Source organism: Medicago sativa, chromosome 8 (genome assembly GCF_051527215.1).
Source record: "Medicago sativa cultivar Bolivia chromosome 8, Bolivia_mono, whole genome shotgun sequence".
NCBI classification, from domain to species: domain Eukaryota; kingdom Viridiplantae; phylum Streptophyta; class Magnoliopsida; order Fabales; family Fabaceae; genus Medicago; species Medicago sativa.
The window spans coordinates 64,975,764-64,999,486 of record NC_140756.1 but is presented as its reverse complement, the minus strand read 5'-3'; the positions used below and the strand labels follow the sequence as shown (position 1 = coordinate 64,999,486).

General features: G+C 34.8%; 1 protein-coding gene across 1 annotated transcript; it reads right to left on the bottom strand.

Annotated features, from left to right (window-relative positions):
• Positions 1–6,499: 6,499 nt before the first annotated feature.
• LOC146900530 (uncharacterized) lies at positions 6,500–13,219 on the bottom strand. The gene has a single exon (XM_085736173.1). The coding sequence runs from the start codon at positions 10,090–10,092 to the stop codon at positions 6,637–6,639; it is 3,456 nt and encodes a 1,151-aa protein (XP_085592299.1). The 5' UTR covers positions 10,093–13,219; the 3' UTR covers positions 6,500–6,636.
• Positions 13,220–23,723: the final 10,504 nt, after the last annotated feature.

Genomic DNA, 23,723 nt, shown 5'->3' with positions numbered 1-23,723 from the left:
GGGGAAGAAAATTATCCTCATATCACATTGGTTTGAAATGATAATTTAAACGGGGACAAAACTTCTTAGTGATATCAACTTGTACAGCTTGGCTGGGGATGACACTTTCAAGAAAATAAAAATGTGATTTCAAATTGTTCATTTGGTTGGAACTGACTCTTTGAAACATGATGAAAGGTAGATTTAAGCATCCGTTGGTGAACTTGGTAACTTGTGACAAAATAACAAGGCGAACTCAAGCGTCCGTTGGTGGACTTGGTAACTTGAAACAAAGATAAAAAAGGTAAACTCAAGCATCCGTTGGTGGACTTGGTAACTTGTAACAAGATAGGAAGGTAAACTCAAGCATCCGTTGGTGGACTTGGTAACTTGAAACAAGATAAAAATGTAAACTCAAGCATCCGTTGGTGGACTTGGTAACTCGTGACAAAATAACAAGGTAAACTCAAGCGTCCGTTGGTGGACTTGGTAACTTGTGACAAAATAACAAGGTAAACTCAAGCGTCCGTTGGTGGACTTGGTAACTTGAAACAAGACAAAAAGGTAAACTCAAGCATCCGTTGGTGGACTTGGTAACTTGAAACAAGAAAAAATGTAAACTCAAGCATCCGTTGGTGGATTTGGTAACTTAAGACAAAAGGTAAACTCAAGCATCCGTTGGTGGACTTTGTAACTTGAAACAAGATAAAAGGGTAAACTCAAGCGTCCGTTGGTGAACTTGGTGACTTGGAGCAAGATATAAAAAGGTAAATTCAAGCGTCCGTTGGTGAACTGGTAACTTGAAATAAAATAACAAGGTAAACTCAAGCGTCCGTTGGTGGACTTGGTAACTTGAAACAAGACAAAAAGGTAAACTCAAGCATCCGTTGGTGGACTTGGTAACTTGAAACAAGAAAAAATGTAAACTCAAGCATCCGTTGGTGGATTTGGTGACTTGGAACAAGATATAAAAAGGTAAATTCAAGCGTCCGTTGGTGAACTGGTAACTTGAAATAAAATAACAAGGTAAACTCAAGCGTCCGTTGGTGGACTTGGTAACTTGAAACAAGACAAAAAGGTAAACTCAAGCATCCGTTGGTGGACTTGGTAACTTGAAACAAGACAAAAGGTAAACTCAAGCATCCGTTGGTGGATTTGGTAACTTAAGACAAAAGGTAAACTCAAGCATCCGTTGGTGGACTTTGTAACTTGAAACAAGATAAAAGGGTAAACTCAAGCGTCCGTTGGTGAACTTGGTGACTTGGAACAAGATATAAAAAGGTAAATTCAAGCGTCCGTTGGTGAACTGGTAACTTGAAATATGATTGACATGTGAAGTGTTAATTTTTTTTGTTCATTACCATGAGGTGATTTATTTGTGCGTACCGTTTGAGCCTCCCAACGGCTAGGTAACGGTAAAATAACGGCTATATTCCCTCCTTTATCGGTCATGAATAGTGAAAAGTAGCCCCCATTTTTTCTCTTTCCTTCTAACGGCTATATTCCCTCCACTTTCTATAAATACCTCACATTCTTTCCTCATTTTTCACATCACTTCTCAAAAACCTCCATCCATACTTTCAAAATGGCCATATTCATTCTCATAGTCACTACTCTTCTTGCATTTGTTTTCATCGGAATCCTCCATCATGAAGAAGTGGATAAAGGAATAAGAGACATTGGAGTTGTAATTGCGGTATTGTTGGGTTTACCGTTATTTGTCTTGGCTTGGGCTATGGAGATTTGCTCCCGTAGAGGTCGTGATTAGATCATGGTTAGGTATTTGTAATATTTACTTCTAAAAATGTGTTATGTATCTGTAACCTTTACAACTGAATAAAAATGTGTTATGTATGAATAGTATTTGTAATGCTTGCTATGTACGAATATAATGTTTTGCCATGAATGAATGAATGTAGTATTTATATGAATATGGTAAAGTAACTATAATATTTGTATGCGTGCTATGTATGCATGTAGTGTATGCATGGATGAATGAATACGTATGAGACTCAAATGACAGTGTAACTGTAAGACTGTTGAGACAATATTGGGTAGGTCCAAAAGAAGTGGCCCGACGTTACAAGCATTCAATAATTCTCATTGGGGACAAAGTAATCAAGTGATGTTTTCTGGAGAGAGAACCCATTAAAAGCCTGGAAGAAAGTCGCCATTTGTAAGCCGACACAGGATGCTCTTCCATTGACACACTTTAGTCGCCGTGCCCCCTTTTTTAATTTTTTTTTTTTTTTTTTGCAGTATTTTAGCAATGCTTGTTTGACAAAGTTTAACCATTATTGAGGATAATGTTAAGGCATGTTTCTTTTTACTCTCGAGTCCTAAAATGCGCTTGTTTGTTTATGCTTTTAAGAGACATGAAAAAGTTTTAAGAATTTTGCTTTAAAAATATCATCATCAAATAATAGAAGGATTTTGAAAAATAGAACAAATGAGAATTTCAAGTAAAGGGACAAAGGCTCAACAATTTGATTTGAATGGTGGCCTGCCAATGGCGCGACTCCCTAGATCTTTACAAAGTTTGAAAAATGGTAATTTGAAATGGAGAGGTACATTGAACTTCACAATTCTATTCTCTCTAATAACTTTGAAATCCAACTGCTTTTGATGCTTCAGATTGGAGATTCTTTGATAGCAGGTATGTCTCAGGTAAATGTGCCTGACTCGGATGCAGTTGCTTTGTCTTTTTTTTTTTTTTTTTTTTTTTTTTTTTTTTTTTAAAAATCCTTAACTTTTGCATAGACTGCCCTTTCGGGTTTTCAGCCTATCAGGATAATGATTTTCTGTTTATTGTCTCTAATTTTTGCCTGGACCGCCCTTTCGGGTTTTCGTCCCACCGAGACGCTCATTTTTGCCTAAGCCGCCCTTTTTTTGGGTTTTCGACTTACCGAGCTGTTCTTATAATTTTTAGACAAAGTATTTCTTGACTGCATCTGTGTTTACAGGACGTGGAAGTTCTTCACCATCCATGGTTTGAAGAGTCATGGCACCACCGGAGAAGGCTCTTTTGACAACATATGGGCCTTCATAGTTAGGCGTCCACTTGCCCCTGGAGTCAGGTTGGAAGGTCAAGATCTTTTTGAGAACGAGATCACCTTCTTTGAATTCACGGGGACGAACTTTCTTGTCGAAAGCCTGCTTCATCCTCTTCTGATAAAGTTGTCCATGACACAAGGCAGTCATGCGCTTCTCTTCAATCAGATTCAACTGGTCATATCTACTTTGAACCCATTCAGCCTCTGATAACTCAGCTTCCATCAAAACTCTCATTGAAGGAATCTCAACTTCTACAGGGAGTACTGCCTCCATACCATATACCAATGAGAAAGGTGTTGCCCCTGTTGACGTGCGTACGGACGTACGATATCCGTGTAATGCAAAGGGAAGCATTTCATGCCAATCTTTATAAGTCACCACCATCTTCTGGACGATCTTCTTTATGTTCTTATTTGCAGCTTCGACAGCACCATTCATCTGAGGTCTGTAAGGCGAAGAATTATGATGCTCGATCTTGAAATCATCACATAGTTCTTTCATCATCTTGTTGTTCAGATTTGTCCCATTGTCAGTAATGATCCGGTTAGGGACACCATAACGGCAGATGATATGGTTCTTGATAAATTTGACCACCACTTGCTTGGTCACAGTAGCATAAGATGCAGCTTCAACCCACTTGGTGAAATAGTCAATAGCCACTAGAATGAAGCGGTGCCCATTCGACGCTTTGGGTTCAATTCGTCCAATCATGTCAATGCCCCACATAGAGAAAGGCCACGGAGAAGAAAGAACATTGAGTGCAGTTGGCGACACATGAATCTTATCGGCATAGATCTGACATTTGTAACATTTTCTGGCATGTTTGTAACAATCAGCTTCCATTGTCATCCAGTAATAGCCTGCTCTTAATATCTTCTTGGACATTGTATGTCCACTAGAATGAGTTCCGAAAGATCCTTCATGTATTTCATGCATCAACAGATCTGCTTCGTGCTTGTCTACACATCTGAGTAATACCATATCGAAGTTTCTTTTATATAAAATGTCCCCGTTCAGGAAGAAATTGCCAGATAATCTTTTTAGAGTCTTCTTATCTTTGTTGGATGCTCCGAGTGGATACTCTTGACTTTGAAGAAAACACTTGATGTCATGGAACCATGGCTTGTCATCAACAACTTCTTCGGTAGTGAATACATGAGCAGGTCTCTCGAGACGTCTGATACGGATCAATGGCACTTCATTCCAACGATTTACTTGGTACATCGAAGATAAGGTAGCTAGAGCATCTGTCATCTGGTTCTCATCACGAGGTATGTGGTGCAACTCAACTTTGTTGAAGAAGGTCAGTAACCGCCTTGCATAGTCTTTGTAGGGAATCAAGCCGGGGTGACGAGTTTCCCATTCTCCTTTGATTTGATTGATTACGAGAGCTGAGTCACCGTAAATGTCGAGGTTCTTGATCCTTAGATCGATGGCTTCTTCGATACCCAAAATACATGCTTCGTACTCTGCCATGTTGTTTGTACAGTCGAACGTTAGCCTGGCAGTGAAGGGTATATGTGCACCCTTAGGAGTGATAATGATTGCTCCTATTCCGCTACCATAAGCATTCACAGCTCCGTCGAATATCAGACCCCATCTTGATTCAAGATCAGGACCTTCCCCGAATACTGGTTCGTCACAATCTTTCATTTTCAAATACATAATCTCTTCATCAGGAAATTCGAACTTGATGGGTTGATAGTCTTCAATTGGTTGGTGAGCCAAGTGATCAGCAAGGATACTGCCTTTGATTGCTTTCTGGGAACGATACTCAATGTCATATTCAGACAATAACATCTGCCACCGAGCAATCCTTCCTGTTAAAGCGGGCTTCTCAAAGATGTACTTGATTGGATCCATTTTGGATATCAACCAAGTAGTATGACTAATCATATAGTGACGGAGGCGTTTGGCAGCCCAGGCTAAAGCACAACAGGTCTTCTCAAGCATGGAATATCGAGACTCGCAATCAGTAAACTTCTTGCTCAAATAATAGATCGCGTGCTCCTTTCTTCTGGTTTCATCTTGTTGTCCGAGCACACAACCCATGGAATCTTCTAACACAGTTAGGTACATGATTAGTGGTCTTCCTTTAATTGGGGGGATGAGAATCGGAGGTTCTAGCAAGTACTTTTTGATGCTGTCAAAGGCTTTTTGGCAATCTTCTGTCCACACAATACCTTGTTCTTTGCGGAGTAGCTTGAATATTGGTCCACATGTTGCAGTCATGTGGGAAATGAACCTAGAGATGTAGTTCAGTCGTCCGAGAAAACCTCTTACTTGTTTTTCTGTTTGTGGAGCGGGCATCTCTCTGATAGCTTTGACTTTGTCGGGATCTACTTCGATGCCTTTCTGACTGACAATGAAACCCAAAAGCTTTCCAGATCTGACACCAAAAGTGCATTTGTTAGGATTCAGACGAAGTCGATACCTCCTCAGTCGTTGGAACATCTTCAGCAAATACTCGACATGCTCATCTTCAGTGACTGATTTGACGATCATATCATCCACATAAACCTCGATCTCTTTGTGCATCATGTCATGGAATAAAGTAGTCATACCTCTCTGATAAGTAGCACCTGCATTTATTAACCCAAATGGCATTACTCTGTAACAGAAAGTGCCCCAAGGTGTGATGAAAGCCGTCTTTTCTCTATCTTCAGGTGCCATCTTGATCTGATTGTAACCGGAGAAACCATCCATGAAGGAGAAAACTTTTGATTTGGCAGTACTGTCCACCAACACATCAATATGAGGTAGAGGAAAATCGTCTTTGGGACTAGCTTTGTTCAAGTCACGGTAATCAACACACATTCTGACTTTCCCATCCTTCTTTGGAACAGACACTATGTTGGCAAGCCACTGAGGGTATTCTGATGTAACAAGAAAACCTGCATCAATCTGTTTCTGCACTTCTTCTTTGATCTTTAGGGCCATATCAGGGTGGGATCTTCTTAACTTCTGCTTGACCGGTGGGCATTCCGGCTTCAAAGGCAAATGGTGCTCCACAATATCAGTATCTAGTCCAGGCATATCTCGATATGACCAAGCAAATATATCAACATATTCTTTGAGAAGTTCTATCACTCGCTTCTTGACGCTTGCTTCAAGTGATGCCCCGATTTTTATCTCTTTCTTGTCCTCTTCGGTACCTAAGTTGATTATCTCTGTGGTTTCCCCATAAGGCTGAATGGTCTTTCTTTCTCGTTCAAGCAGCCGAGAGATCTCACCGGGAATCTCTTCATCCTCTTCTTCTTCTGCCTCATACACAGAGGATTCAAAGTTGGGAGAGATCATAGGGTTAGGTTGTTCAAAGGGTTCATTGATTTTTAATCTGCACATATGATTGATGATTTTAGAAAATGAGTAAAATGCAGATTTTTCGAAAGTGATTATATTTTTTTGTTTTTTTTTATTACCATTTTTTCAGAAAAAATTACGAAAAAGGAAAATAAAACAAAAGTCGGGAACAAAACAACATTTTTATTTGATGATAATAACTTCTTGAAACAAAAAGCCCTAGATAGATTCACTTTCGCTTGGGGCTGGGCGAAAGGATATTTTTTTTTTTTTGAAAAAGCATAAAAACAAACAAATGCATTACTTGGACAAGTGAGCAACAAAAGGAACATCTACATCGACCCAATTGTGGCTAGATCCTCCGCGAGTCATGAAGCTTTGTGGCATTCCCCCAGCACTGTCTTCAATGATAGCATTGGCTTCTGATAGATCATTAATAAATCCAGCACTATGGAAAGTACCTCTCACTGGCACAACGACATTCTTAGGCAGATCAGCTAACGGTGAGAAACCCACCCCTTCTCGACGCTTGTTCTCTGTCAGTTCTATCAACTTCCCCCAGCTCGTAGACCCTCCAGCTTGTATCACTCTCTGTGCGTCCTTTAGAGAAGAAATGGATGCCTCGTTCTTCTTGACATTCTCTGCTTCCATAGCAAGTCCTTGAAATGATGTCCCTTCAACACAGTCAGCCCCAATGAACGAAAAAGATGACAAATGGCTCACTAACAAAGCTTCCTCACCATTTACAGTTACCAGCTTCCCATTCTTCACAAATTTTAACTTCTGATGCAATGTAGAGGTAACTGCCCCAGCTTCATGGATCCAAGGGCGGCCCAGCAGGCAACTGTATGATGCTTGGATGTCCATCACTTGAAATTTAATCTGGAAAACATGTGGTCCAATCGTGATGGGCAGATCCACCACGCCATGAACAGTCTTCCTTGAACCATCAAATGCCTTCACTATTACTTCACTTCGTTTCAAAGGAGTACCCTGGTAAGAGAGCTGGTCATAAGTTGTTTTGGCCATCACATTTAAGGATGAACCAGTATCTATCAACACATTTGACAGAGCATCAGTCTTGCAATTCACTGATATATGCAAAGCCAAATTATGGTTCTTCCCTTCTTTTGGGAGCTCCTCATCGCTGAAACTCAGATTATTGCATGCGGTGATATTTCCCACTATTCCTCCGAATTGATCAACAGTTACATCATAATCTACAAAAACTTGTTCCAGGACCTTCATCAAAGCTTCTTTATGAACCTCAGAATTCAATAATAAAGACATGATGGATATTTTCGACGGAGTCTGCATCAGTTGATCAACCACCTTGTACTCACTCTTCTTAATCAATTTGAGAATTTCATCGAAATCAGAAGTTGCATTGGTCCCGCTAGACTGACCCACATCTTTGGCTACACTGGAATCTTTAGCTTGAGTCTCCTCCACTACGGGAGTACTAACTTTCTTTGGGAACACCACAGGGATGACACGCCCATTTCTCAGCACTCTACTTTCTTCAGTAATATTTACCACCGAAGGCAAAAATGGTATTGGAACTTCACGGCCGTCTTCTATCATGGTGGCATTGTATTTGTATGGAATGGCCTTTTCAGAAGCATAAGGTAATGGACCAGGCAAACATATCACTAAAGGAGTAGTAGCTGACTTCCGACTGTCGTAGAATATCTCCAAAGGCTCTTCAGGAGTTATAACACATACGTCATCACACCTTCTTTCAACAACCAGCTCTCCCCGGTCCAAGAGTCCTTGAATATCATTTTTTACCTCTTGACAACCCCGGGGGTTTAGGAGGCACACTTTGCAGATATCATGATCATGTTTAAAGAGGTCTACTTCGCATAACTTGGCATGTAGTGGGACCAAAGGTGTTTGAATGTGTTGCACGTCAAGAATGAGGCGAGTCTTTTGGCAATCCTCGATCATGTTTACCGCAGCATTACCATGGTTTGGTAACGGATTGTTTTGAACATTTGGTGCTGAGTCCGTAAAAGTTATTTTCTTTTCATTGATTAGTTTCTGGACTACATTCTTGAAGCCATAGCAGTTTTCAATATTATGTCCTTGGCCCCCCTGATGAAAAGTACAGGTCTGGTCGAGTCTATACCATGTTGGTATTTTTTCTGGTATTGGAGAGGGTGCTCTGGTTTGGACCAAATTCTTTTGGAGTAACCCTGGAAGTAACTCTGCATAGGTGACTGGAATTGGGTCAATTTGCAATCTTTGTTGTTGAGGTTGTTGTTGTTGGTAGAGTTGTGGCGGATTTTGTCGATATGGTTGTTGTTGATATGGACGTTGTTGATATGGACGTTGTTGGTATGGTCGTTGTTCGTATGGTTGTTGTTGGTATGGTTGTTGGTATTGTAGTTGTTGGTATTGTGGGAATTGTTGTTGAGGATATTGTTGGAATTGAGGCGGGATATTTGGTGGTTGAATTGTATTGGCAGCAGGCGTGATGGCAGCAATGTGTTGATAGGTTGGATAAGCTTGTTGAGGCTTACCATGGGCCACCATACCGATCTCTTGTTCTTTCTTCTTCGGGAAATGGTTTCCAAGTTTCTTGGTCCCACTGGTAGATGCCTCATCTTTTACTAAACGTCCTTCTCGGACTCCTTCTTCCAGCTGTACACCCACTCTAACCATCTCAGCAAAGTCCTTAGGCGTGCTTCCGACCATGTTCTTGTAGTAGAACTGATTGAGAGTCTTTAAAAAGAGCTTGGTCATCTCTTTCTCTTCTATACGCGGGCTGACTTGGGCAGCAGTATCCCTCCATCGTTGGGCATATTCTTTAAATGTTTCCTGGTTCTCTTGAGACATAGCCTGGAGATCACTTCGGTCTGGAGCCATATCTACATTGTAACTGTATTGTTCCACAAAAGCATCACAGAGATCACGGAAAGTTTGGATCTTTGTTTTGTCTAAATTCATGTACCATTTTGAGGCAGGGTTAGCCAAACTCTCTTGAAAGCAATAGATAAGGACCAGATCGTCTTTGGCATATGCGGCCATCCTCCTTACATACATTGTCAGATGTTCCTCAGGGCAGGAGTTCCCTTTATACTTCTCGAATTTTGGGACTTTGAACTTGTGAGGTATCTGGACATTCGGAACCAGACAGAGATCGTAAGCAGTCTTTCCAAATTTTCCTTTTCCATGGAGAGTTCTCATTTCTCGATGCATTTCATCATATTTTTCTCGCAATTCTTCCACCTTATCATTCCCTACCACATTGTTTGAGTGATAGATCTGTCCATCCTCTTGCTGGGTAGTATGAACATAAGGTACTGTATGAGTCATAGCAGCCTGAAGAATTGGTTGGCTAGGCTGAACAAATGGTGTTGACTGTTGACCATCAGGGAACAGCATTTCTGTAGCACCAGGATGAACATTGTCATTAATCATGCGTGGTATACCCCATGGATAACCGGGAGGCATGTAATATTGAGGATCAGAAGGACGAGAGTTCGCATTGTTCATATCGCCAGACGAGAAACCCACTACAAGAGGTTGCGTAGTTCCCGCAGATGTAACAGAGATGATAGGAATTGAATGGGCCTGAGAAATGCCAGCAGGTTGGGGGATTGCAACTTGTTCCTGAGCAGCTTGTGCCTCAGCTGTTTGTGCCTGAGTGGCCATCATGGTAGCCATCATGGCTGTCAATTCTTCCAACTTGGTGTTCATATTTGTCATTTCATTGCGGAGTGCTTGATTTTCTTGTTCGAGAAGATCCATCTTCCTCCTTACGGTTGCTCGAGTGTAGTGAGTACGGGTAGACTGGTGGAGAATACGTCGGGCCACTGTCGAGACGACTTAACCTTTGGAAAAATGGAAATTTTTGTGAGACTCGATTTCTGAAGCTATGAAATGCAAGATGATGCATGATATGTTTATGCAAAATATGGACACATTTTTTATTTTATCGTGGATTTGTCAAAGTAATTGTAAACATCATAAGGAACATTGTTTCATTTGATAATTTGAGATATTAAAAACGGTTCCCTTAAGAACAAAAGCAAAGCCAAGGACAAAGTCCCCAACAAAGCTAAGGTTTAGTTTAAGACTTTTGAAACTGTATTCCTTGGTGTCCCTCTTTTTTAAGGTCCACATCTCCGATGTTTACAAGAACTTATCTAAGCCCTTCGATGTTTTGATAAGAAAAAGTTTTTTTATGAATGAATGCATGTATGCATGGTTATGCTGACACAAACGGTGAAAACATGGTGATGTTTGAGTCCATAATGTTGGAGTCAAAGGTAACAACGCCATTTGGTAAGGACTATGGTTTTTATTTGCATTTGTAACAAGGGTTCTACCAAGTTCCCAAATTACAACTACCCTTACGAACGTATCGGTGTATAGGAATGCTCCTAGTCCAATAACATCCATAAGGTAGTCTAGTTTGAGTGTAGTATCGCGTATCAACTAAAGACAAGAATGCTCTTGGTTTAGCCACCGCACTACGTCCTAAAAAGGCCAAGATGGGTTAAGGGTTACTAAGGTCCACGGCTTTGACGGACACTCACATTGAAAGTAATAACGTCAACACGAATGCTCATGTTAACAAGACTACTACCTTCCGTGAGGCCTTCACCGAGTAGGGTTATCACTTGTAAACATGGTCCAAGAATGCTCTTGGTATGTCACTATGATTTTACCCCGTCCTATCTTATATTTCCCTCAAGTCCGGGTTAGGACTTATCTCACCACTCACGTTAAAGAAAGGAGAAAGAAGAAGGAAGAACACATATATACGCGAATTTCCATCTTTTATTTAAAACATTTTTTTTTAGCAAGTTTATAGCACAAATTTTAAATAATGTCAAGTTAGGCTCAACCCTCTAACTGCAAGTCCCCAGTGAAGTCGCCATTTCTGTCGCGTCATTTTTCGGTCGGTCGAAAGACCCATTTTTTGATTTCACGACTGAACATTTAATTCTTTTCAAAAGAAAGTGGAAAAAGGTTCAAATACCACGTTTTTTAGGGATTAAGGGTTCGGGGGTTGGTTATATTTAGGGAAGGTTTTAAGCACCCTAAATATTCGTAGTACTCTACGAGAACCTCTTGATTTTATTTAACTTTTGTGCTATAAACTTGCTTGCTAAAAAAATGGAATTTGAAATGATGGAAAAAAATAGAGACCTAATTTATCTACATTTTTTATTGATTTGGAAGGACGCATGTCCTATGCCTACGTACCCGTGAGGGATCAAAACCTCGTAGTTCGGGGTTGAAATTGACGTTTGATTTGTTTTTGTGTTTTTTAATGTTTTTGAAAATGGTTTTAAAAGGAAAAGTCAAATGACAAATGAGAATTTGTTTGTGTTTTTTAATTTAAATGAAAGATGACTCAAAATAGAATTAGAATTGATTGATGATTTGATTAAGAAAGAATCATAAAAAAGACGTCACTTGATTTAAGATCAAGGTTTGTTTATAAAAGTATTTTTGTGATTCTTGATTATTTGCATGTTTTTGTTATTTTGAATATTAAATGAAAATTAAACTAACGGAGCGGTAAAAATAAAAGCGCATGGACTTTTGTAGTGACGTTGAGTCACCACATAATCCATGATAATAATACATAAAGCGATAAATAAAACTCACGCACACGCACACTATTTTTCATTTTTTGTATTACATTTGTCCTAATTACATTCTAAATCTATGCAATAAAATAAATGACAGAAATTTAAATATGCATATGATAATAATAAATAATAAACGTGATGCAAAAATAAAATAAAAATGCATGATAAAAATAGAAATGCATAAAGAAGAAAAAAATAAATAAAAGAGACTGGAGATTCAGAATGGGCCGTTGATTTGATCAACGGCTCTGATCAGATCAAGAGGTGAATGTTGCATGCTGTTGGATCGAGAATCAAAGGTCAAGGGCGCATGGGTGCATGATAACACCACGCACCCTCACACATTGGAACGGAGGAACATATAAACCCCACTCACCACCACACTCACGTTTTTATGTCTACTTCTCCTACTTTTTCTTTATTTTATTTATTCTTTCCTTTCTTTTCTCTTTCTTTTCCTCATGTTTTCTACTCATTTCAACTTATTCTTCTCTCTCCATTCCCTCTCTCTCACGCTCTCTCTCTCTGTTAGTTCTTCTTCTTCTTTAATTTTTCTCCTTCTCTTTCTTTATTATTTTTATTCTCTTCCCTATCTTTTCTCTTCTATTTCGTTTTCTACTTCTTCTACACCTTTGTTTCTTTTCTTTCTTCTCTCTTTTTTCTTGATTTTTTTTATTTAAACTTGACAAACAACAATAACAAACAAACAAAAATAATCCTAGATCTAAATACCTTTTGAAAATGGATCGGTTTAGAGGCTTTGAGTTTGTTGTGTTGATGTGTGATTATGGGTCGGTACGGTTTGAATGTTGTTTGTTGATGATGTTGTTTTTGTTGAAACTGGTACAAGGGTAGTTGTGGCTTTGTTTGTATGAAGGCTGATTGTGTGAGGCCGGTTCTGTGATGTTGCTGTATTGTGCATGTGTATGTGTTGTGAATGATGAGTTTAGTGTGTGTGTGTGTGTATGTGATAGTGTTGTGTTTGCAGCTCTTGTGTTCAATTTTTGCAGGTTTGAGCGTGTAATTGGTGTGCAAAATTTTGGTGTTTTTTTGTTCTATTCTCCTCCTTTTTTTGTGTGAATTGCAGGTTGATTTTATAGGGCTGGATTTGGTTTATTGAACAGACAAAGTGTGATGGATTAGGTGGAAGAGAAGAAAAATTATGGAGAAAAAAATGTGCAATCTCCGTGACATCCGCCGTTGCTCAATGAGATTTGTGGACTGACTGTTTGGATGTGGACTTGGCAATAATAATAAAAAAATGATAATAAAAAAATAATATCAATAATAATAATAATAATAATAACAACAACAACAATAATAAAAATTAATTATAATAAAAAATTAAATGTTAAAACAAAAATTAAAAATAAAAGATGGAAAATAATAACAATAATAAAAAAAGAGAGAAGAGGGCCCGACTCGGAACCAATCTATGAGGTATTTTAAAATACCTCTCTGCCGAATTTTTCATTGAAAAGGCTGAGATTAATCGGGGTCAAAACATGTGTCGGTGTATGAATGTAGGGCTCTTAGGTCAAAAATTGGGGTATGACACTCCCAAATACTCTTTAGGTTTATAAGGTTTTCAGAAATTAATTGAATAATCTCATTTCTAGTTATAATTTTTGTTGTTATAACTTTTGTCTTTTCTTTGGGGTTTGCTAAATTTTTCCAAAGTAAAGAAATAATTTTAACATTTTGCACAAACGGTGCATATAACTTTAAAAAGTTATTTCCAATGATTAAATCTAATCCTGAATCATGAAGATAAATTGTTGGTATGAAGAATTCATGACCTTCTATAGTAATTGAGATGTCTCTCAAAACAAACCATATTTGATGTTTTGACTTATCTGCAACAATTATTTCTTTGGGTTTTTGTAGCTCTTCCCAATTTCTTGATATGTTCCGTTTTCCAAAACATAATGTTGCGCCTGTATCTAAATAGGCTAAAATTTCCTTCTTTCGAAGTTTTACTCTGATAAAGGTAGCACTAGGGTTTCCTTTACTCAAAGTCTTAGTTTTACTCATCTTCTGAATCCGTACAGAGTTCATAGAAACTTTGTTGCTCCCAATCAGAATCTGAATCTGATTCTACTGGTTCATAACCTATTCTATAGATCATGTTTAAAACTTGTTTCTTTTCTTTAGAAACCTTCTTTGGACATTCATTCGCATAATGTCCTGTTTCATGACATAACCAGCATGTGCATGATTTTTTACCTTTAGGACAGGTTTTATTTTTTCTAGGATACTCCCTCTTTTTTCTATAGAATCTTTTCTTCCTATGTTTCTTTTTGTCATAGGAAAATTTCTTAAATTTCTTTCTTCTAGGGTATTTTCTTTTTCTCCTAGTTTTTTCACAACCATATGCTCCAATTTTACCTTGGATTCTATCACAGCATAATCCTATTTGTACATCTCGTTTTGATTGTTTCTTTAGGCATTGTTCTTGCATCCAATTTCTAAGGATAGAAATTCTAGCTCCTAAAGTATCTTTAACCTTTCCTGTAGATACTGCACTGTTAAATTCAGTTTGGATTATTTGGGACATTGCCATAGGTAATTTTTGGTAAAATAATTCGACAACCTTTTGGTTCTCTCTAGTGTCTTTGTTTAGATCATAATATAATTGTGAGAATTCACAAATATAATTTTCTATGTAACAAGGATTACATATGGATAGATTCATTATTCTCCATAATTTTTCGGCATTAAAAGCGGTATTTGAGTCTACCGTATCTTGCCATCCTTTAAACTCATTTAAAAGCCATTCAAAGACTTTATTAATCATTCCAACACTATTTTCTGCAGTTTGTTCTTCGTCAGGTTTTTCAGCTAAAAATTTATATGCATTACCTTCTGTTCTACACAAAAGATAATTAAAAATCTGTTTTGGAGTTAGATTTTTTAAATCACTATCTAGCTGTATTTGGATAATGTTTTTATTATACCAATTTCTTATGGCTTGAGCAAGATTGTCAACACAATCAATGTTTAAAATTCCACTTCCATCATTTACACTATGTTTGGGAATATAACTCATAGGAATCCTTTGGAATTTAGCTTGAGAAAATTCTCTATGGAATTCTGTATTCCAATTATAAGAGGGTCCTCTCTTTGTTCCTGAGCTTTCGCCCATTTCTAATTGTTCTATTTTAACGAAATTTCCATCGTCTTTTGATTCATCATCAGAACTAAAGTCGTAGATAATATCTTCTAGATCTTTAGATTCAGGTTCTTCCTTAATGGAATCTTTTTCACTTATGTCTAAAGTAGCCATAAGTTGATCTAGTTTTTCGAGTTGATATTCTATGTTTTCTTCTATACTCATTTTTTAAAGTTAGTAAATAAAGATGTTTCGATTTTTTCCTTATTCTTCCCCCCTTCTTTAAGTTGAGGAGAAGGATTTTGCTTACAACAACAGTTTTTTATTAGATAATTAATCATATCAGTTATATTGTTTAACTGAGGATTAAAAGAATGATATATATGAGGATATTTATGATTCTCATTTTTGTTGTAGCACGGAAAATCTTTTTCTATATTTACCCAAGTTTCATGGGGTCTTTCTAATCCTTGCTCATAATCTTTCGTAAACATATTATTTTGTTTATAGATTTGAGGTAAGGTTTCAAGAAAAGAAATTTGTCTTTCAAATCTCTCATTTAATTTCTTGGTTTCGTCAAGCAAAGCTTTAACTCTGGTTGTAAGTGTATTATTTTCTTCACTCATCTAGCTAATTCTTTAAGTTTATTCCTTAAATCTTGAGCTAATCCTTTATATTCATTATATAAAAAATGATCTATATTTTCATGGCTTTCATATAAATATTTGTCTAAAAAATATTCAGCCGTTGTATCACACCATCTGATTTGTGCTTTAACTAGTGTAATATCTTGATAGTTTGGACATAAAATAAAGGGTTGTAAAATACACTTCCCGGTTGGTCCTTTAATAAATTCCATTTTTATTTAGACTTTTAAAGCCGGTTTTCCACAAACTGATTTAAAATGTTTGACTTTATTGGAAAAGTCATTTGGGTGACTGTACCGTAGAATTCACCTTCTTTCTATACCATGAAACATTATCGTTTAAAGCATTACTCGTAAAACAAGATAAGACATAAATTTGAGTATACATACTTATAACTTATAGCTTATAAGTTCTCAAAAAAAAAAAAAAAACTTATAGCTTATAAACTCGTATGATTAAAAAATATTCGATTGGTAACTGTTATTTTCACACGAGTTTATAATTTATTTTTATAAATTTATAAAAATTTTAAAGATTAATTTTTATGCATTAACCGTGTGAAATATTTTTATACATGCATTCGCGTATATCTACATAACATAATTTGATTGAATGCTAGGGTGGAGTTTGCTAGGCGACAAGCAAATGTGGTTGTTTATGTGCTTGCAGGAGAAGCCACGTTTCTAGCTAGCCTCGTTGTTTATTTTAACATACCCGATTGTATTGGATCTCTTATTATTAATGAAATGCTATAAGCATATTTCTTTAAAAAAAAAATTGATTGAATGCCAGCGTAAAAAAAGTTTTACAATGTCGGTATATACTAAATAAATAATTTTTTTTGGAGAATATATACCAAATAAATCATTATTTTGATATAAATATAAATTGGATTTGCCGGTGGATTATATAATGTGAACATGTACAATATCCAATAAGAAAATAATCAAACCATTAATGGTACTAGATTATGTAGTTGGCTGTCAACTCCTTGTTTGTTCCTCACTTCCTCTTTCTTTCGTACGTTAAGAATCACAAAATATATATTTGTCCAAAAAAAATGTCAATCTCAATCACTGACTTTAATGCTTCACCATTTAGTCTTAATGATTTCCAGTAACCTTGCCTTTCAATCTCTCTCTGTTTTTATTGCCTTTAATTCAAATTGTGCAATTGGAGTTGAACGCTTTTGGTTTAAGAATAAAAAGACTTTTAAAATAGGAAAGACCAAGTTCAACGGTTGAAAATTAATCTTTTTTAAAAATTTACTATGAAAAATTGGATTACACACACACTTTCATTATGTTTATATAATAAAGGAGAAGGGTAACGATTGTTTTTAGGGCAATGATTAAAATATTAAATGTGGTAAGTTTGTATTAAAAAACTGTGCAATTATTGCATTGACAAAAGTAACAATTTGTATTTTTAAGACAAAATTGTCTTTAATAAAATCCTTAACCAATGCTTTTAGGAGAGCAGTTAGATGAGATACACATGTCTCTTAGCTTAAGCAAGATCCTGAGTTCGAATGTAGTCTTGGGCATGCAGTAACTTTAAAACTCTTATAGAGAGTTTGTCGCCCATTTGAATTCCACAATACTCGAGAGATTAGTCATCGCGGTTGCGCGCGAAGGATACCTCGTTTACGCCAAAAAAGACTTTAAGGTAAATATAGTAAACAAACTTACCCAAGTGAGGATTTGGCCAAAGCAAGTTAGTCGCTAGATATACCTCCGTCAAAGTCTTTCACCAGTCAATTTCACGAAGCAAATTATTACGCACCAAATTATTGAATAGTTCCTATCTCATGCCAATTCCATGCAAAATTAATGCTTTTTGACTTTTAAGAAGTAACATATTAATATGCACCGGTCTTCTTCAAGCGTTAGAAAAAGAATTACAAAATTTAACCATATGAAATTGTTTTTATATTATTTTTTCTTTAAAAAAGTATGATTACATTAAACGTAAAAAGGGTATGAACACACTTAATACTGAGTTTTATGATGAAAAATAAATAAATAAATAAAGTATTTTATTTTATTTTTTTTGTTATTCACTTAGTGATCAACACATATTCAAATAAACATACAAATACGGAGAGGGGGAATATGATGACCCGAGTTTAAACCCGAAATTCCACATAAACTAAGTATTGTCTTTACCATGAGGGATGCAAATAGTACTGTATGAGTATTGTAAACATTGGAGTGTCAAGTGTTCAATTGCTACTCACGAATAATTTGTGGAACCTATGCTTTCAGGGACAAATTTTGAATGAATTTATTTGCATATAAATAGTTGCAATTAGATACTTAGATAATGCAAAAATATATTCATACAATGATTGGAGTGTGTATATATATATATATATATATATATATATATATATATATATATATATATATATCCAATTTTATACACTCCAATCATATTTCATTCTTGTGGGGATTACAACTAGCTAGGAAGGTCTTGCTTCACTAAGTTTAGATATGATACGCTTGGCTCATGTTAGAGAAAATACATGAACAATCATCCTAAGTTAATTTGGAGTAGAACTTCCCTTGGGTTAGTAAAAGTTTTTTTTTTTTTTTTTTTGTGTGTGAATGGGGTTGGCAAATGTAAATGCCTATGTACTCAATGTCCTATATTCCACTCTTCATCTTAAGAATATCTAGATTTTTTTTATTTTTTAAAAAATTTCATAAAGTCTTATGTCATTTTATTTATTTTATACGATAAAAGTTGTTTTAGACTTCTAAATATGTTGGGCCGACTCTGAATATAATTTCTCATCCCCTATACGTTCAAAACTTTCAAAATGCACTATCAAAAGCTAGTAAGCTAGTTTCCAGTAGTGGATTTATAGATTCGGTAAATACATGGACAATCATCCTAATTAATTTGGAATATAACTTCCCTTAGAGCATCTCTGATATATATTTTTTTGTTTGCTTGTGTTACTTTTTGTACCAAATTGCGACATACTCCCTCCGGTCACATTTATAAGCAAAAAACAACTTTTTAGGTACATTGAATAACTAATGTACCTAACATATAAATGTGACCACATACATTAGTTATTCAATGTACCTAAAAAGTTGTTTTTTGCTTATAAATGTGACCGGAGGGAGTATCATTTAACCAATATACAAGCAACCTTAACCAATTTTACTGCAACCGTGATAAATATAAGCAACACACTTGACCCCACCATCATTATTTTTTACTTGAGATTGAGTCTTCAAATATTATTTTTAATTAATGCTAAGGTTTTGGAAGGGATGATTAATTTTTCAAGCTTGACCCTTAAATTTAACCAATCTCAATCAGCACATTTAAGTAATATACAAGCAACCTTAACCAATTTTACTCCAATAGTGATAAATATAAGCAACGCACTTGACCCCACCAACATTATTTTTTACTTGAGACTGAGTCTTCAAATATTACTTTTAATGAATGCTAAGGTTTTGGAAGGGATGATTGATTTTTCAAGCTTGACCCTTAAATTTAACCAATCTCAATCGGCACATTTAAGTAATATACAAGCAACCTTAACCAATTTTACTCCAATAGTGATAAATATAAACAACACACTTGACCCCACCAACATTATTTTTTTTACTTGAGACTGAGTATTCAAATATTATTTTTAATGAATGCTAAGGTTTCGGAAGGGATGATTGATTTTTCTAGCTTGGCCCTTAAATTTAACCAATCTCTCTCTGCACATAGCCACATTGCAATGGTAAGAAAAGCTAAGGGTTAAAATTTAAAGATAAAAAACGGTTAAGTTCTTTGCATTGAAGATGCTCTTAGAAACTAAAAATATTTATTTTATTTGTTAATTAAAAACAATTTAAAATTAATAAAAAAGGAAAAAGTTGGGACTAAAAATATAATGAATTTTAAATAGAGATTAATGTTGGAAGGTCTCATATTTGTAGGGACTTTAAACACATTTTAACCCAAACAAAAACTATTATTTATTCTAATTTTTTTTTTGTCAAATTGTTCAGCGACTTAAACACATCTTATGTGTTAGAATCTACGACCCAATGCATCAAATTCTCCTACAACTATCAAGTTGTACATACAAGACTCAAATTTATTTTATCGATCATTTTAAGTTCTATTACCAAATTGTCTTTATGTTAATCTTGTTGCATATCCGAACAAAAACCAAGCTGTGAATTAAAAAGAAAACACGCACAAAGAAGTAAAAATATTTAAGTGATAGGAAAATTCTTTGATATCTTGAAGTTTTGTTAGGCACCAAGACGGCAAGACCTATGAGCAAAATTAATTTCAAATTTAAACTTAGTTTCTAATAATTAAATATAAAAAATTTACAACTAAATGATTAAATAATACGTATATATCTAACAAAACTTTAGAGTATCGAAGTGTTCATCCGAAAGGATATATTTTCTAACAAATGAAATCCAAATATGATATTTAATAATTTAAAGAGATCCATATAATTTTCCATTAATGAAAAGAGGAGTTAAAATTTGAGAGATTATTAGAAACTCACCTCTTAAAGTGGTTAAAAATCCAACGCTCGGACCCCAATCTCTACATAGATAATGCAATATCCCTACCAGTTGAGTTAAACTCACGGGGACTAATCAAAACATTTTCTATTATCAAACAATCTCAACCAATCATATATGCAACTCTAAAAACAATTTTGATCAAAATCAAATAATTAATTGATTGTACATAAAATATTTACATTAAAATGCATACTAATTAAATTCTAGAAAGAAATATATAAAAAATTAATAAAAACCAATTTTGGCATCAATGAAGTTGAAATTAGTGAAAGATGCCAGTCTCCCACACTGCATCCAACTAAAATTCAAATTTGAACTTAACAAATACACCATCCGACCACTATTATAAGCAAAATTTCACTTTTTAGGTTCATTCAATAAATGATGTATGTGGTCTATTTAATGGACCATATACATCATTTATTGCCTAAAAAGTAGATTTTTGCTTATAATAGTGACCGGATGGTGTATGTCATATCTAGTGTCGATTTGACCTTAAATTGACCAATTATATGGAGTACAACTAAGATAGATCTTATACCATCCATCATTTGATGAAATGCAATATGATATAATTTTTTTTCTTCTTTGAAAAAGACCAAAATAAAATATATTAATCAAAATACAAAGTTCAACCAAAAGAACTCAAAAAGTTCACTACATTCCGATGTAAATAACCAAAAAAACTAAAGCGAAACAACAAAGATAGAGAGCTAAATAACTACTTCCAAAATGAATTATGATTTATGAATCCAATGATAGAATATTGACTTTGTCTTTGTACCCAAAAAAGAATATAGACTTGTCGGTGGTGTAAAATTATTTTATTTTTGTAGGTCAAACAAAACCCCTTTGCATTACATGCAATAGAGGCAAGGCAACATATGACTAAAATGTAGCAATGAGAGTGACAACTTCTTTATTTTCATTTGTTAATAAAAAGAGTTAATAGGCTTTTACCCCTGCCATATGGGCGAATTTTGGTATACCCCCTACGAAAAAAAAACTTGTAGATTCTCCCTTGTAAAATAAAGATTTTTTGGTTTACCCCCCTAATGCCATCTGACTGGATAAATGAGATGATGTGGCTTCTTGACTGGGTATTTATTTATTTTTTGATTTTTTTTTAATTTCCACGTGGCACACATAATATTTTTTAGAAAAAATAATACTAAAGATATGAAATACCTAAAGTACCCCTAATGCTTAAAAAAATAAGAAATTTTTCCAGACTTTTTTTCGTAAATTATAAAAAAAATTGATTGAAATAATATCATCTAATTTTTTTATTTTGAAAATTAAGTTCCATAATTTTTTTTAATAAAAATATATGATTTTTTTTCTAATTTGTTAATTTCGAAAAATATTTTATAAAAATTATGGAATAAAATTTCCAAAAAAAAATCTGAATTTTTTCTATATTTAATTTAAAAAAAAACCTGAAATTAATATTTTGACAATTGAAATAAATTTTTTTTTCAAATTTTAATTGGAATTAAAAAAATTATATCCAGATTTTTAAAAATTAAAATATTTTAGATAATTTTTATTTTTTGTAGAAAAAAGAAAAAACTTTTAATTTTGAAAAAAAATCTGAACTTTTTTTAATTTCTATTTTTTTCTATTTTTTATTTTTTATTTTGATAATTTAAAGTCATTTAACCCATTAAAAAAAATTCAATTTCTTCTCTCTTCTTTTCTTCTCCAGCGACTCTCTTCTTCTTCCCACCAACATTCTTCATCTTTTTATCAAACTCAATCCCCAATTCTTTTACCTCATAATCTTCTTCCCTCTATCTCATCTTCTCTTTCAAGAACACAACACAACACAGCACAACTAGCACCACACAACAAAACAACAACAACCCACAACAACACAATTCTCTCTCTTTTCCTCTCAAATTCAGAAACACAAACCACAACAACAAACACAAACCCACAAAAAAAAAGAGAGAGAAGAGAATAGGAAGGAGGAAGAGAAGAGAGGAAGGAGGAAATGGGAATGAGAGAGAAGGGAGAAAAAAAAGAAGAACACAGAGGGAAGGGAGAATGGGAACGAGAGATAGAGAGAAGGAAGGAGGAAATGGAGAAGAAAAGAAAAAATAATTTTTTTAATGTTTTTAATTTAAGAAATTAAGTTTTTAATAAAAGAAATTCAAATGGAACAAAAAAAAATGGAAAAGAAATTAAAAAGCCACATCAGCGTGCCACCTCCTTAATTAGTGCACAGTCAGCGTGCCACATCATCTCATTTATCCAGTCAGATGACCTTAGAGGGGTAAACCAAAGAATCTTTATTTTACAAGGGGAATCTACAAGTTTGTTTTTTCGTAGGGGGTATACCAAAATTCGCCCATATGGCAGGGGGTAAAAACCTATTAACCCTAATAAAAATCTTTGCAGAACCTTACACGTAGTAGAGGCAAACGTGTGGAAAAAAAAACCTATTATTGACCAAAATTTAGCAATGAGACTGTGAGAGTGACAACTTCTTTCTTAATTTCCTTTTTGAATAAAAAATCTTTGCTGAAACTTCCTTTTTCCTTAATTGATGCCAGATTGCAAACCTGATTTTTCCACACGGCTCATGCATGCCATTACTTTAGCATAATTAGCTTATTTCTTTTTTTGATACAATGCTGTTTTTAAATAAGTTGATACATTCTTGGTACCATCTTTGTTTTATCACTTCATAAATCATAGTCTACACAATAACATGAGATGATAACAAATATCTTACTATTTAATCAGAGATCTTAAAATTACAACACAATTAAATAACTTTACTATCACTACGGTTTTACCAGAGCCGAAAATTAATCTTTACATTTACACGCAGATGATGCTCATTAACTTTACATTAATCTTTATACTCCCTTCGTCCCGTTTTAAATGAACTACTTTGAAAATGTGTACTGTTCACTTAACATATTTTGACTCAATTTTTCTACTAATATATATAGACAAAATATAGCATATAAGATGTTGGATTCGCCTCAATGAATATTTTTAGAATATCAAATTTTCACAATTTTTTCTAATAAATTATTAAAGATATTTAAGATTAAAATTGTGCATTGACATACAGTCAACCGTGTCACTTAATATGGGACAGAGGGAATACTATAGTCCTTCCGATCCTTATTACAAGAAACAAATGACTTTTAGGTTCATTATGAGTGATGTATCTAGTCTATATTTATACATTAATTATTCAATAAAGCTAAAAAGTCAACTTATTTTTTATAATAATGACAGTAGGAGTACTAAATTAGCATCAAATCCAACCTTTGGAGCTTACATTAATCATCATCATATACAAGCCTGCCACCACTCTACCAATACCATAATCAGAAGCCATAAACTTTTTCTTCTCTTTACCTAATCTCATTTAATTTAATACAAACAAATTGACGCGCTTTTAAATATACCATTTTCAATTTTCAAAACC

Coding starts and splice junctions, on each gene's coding strand:
- LOC146900530 (XM_085736173.1), bottom strand. CDS start 10,092: ATGGATCTTCTCGAACAAGAAAATCAAGCACTCCGCAATGAAATGACA.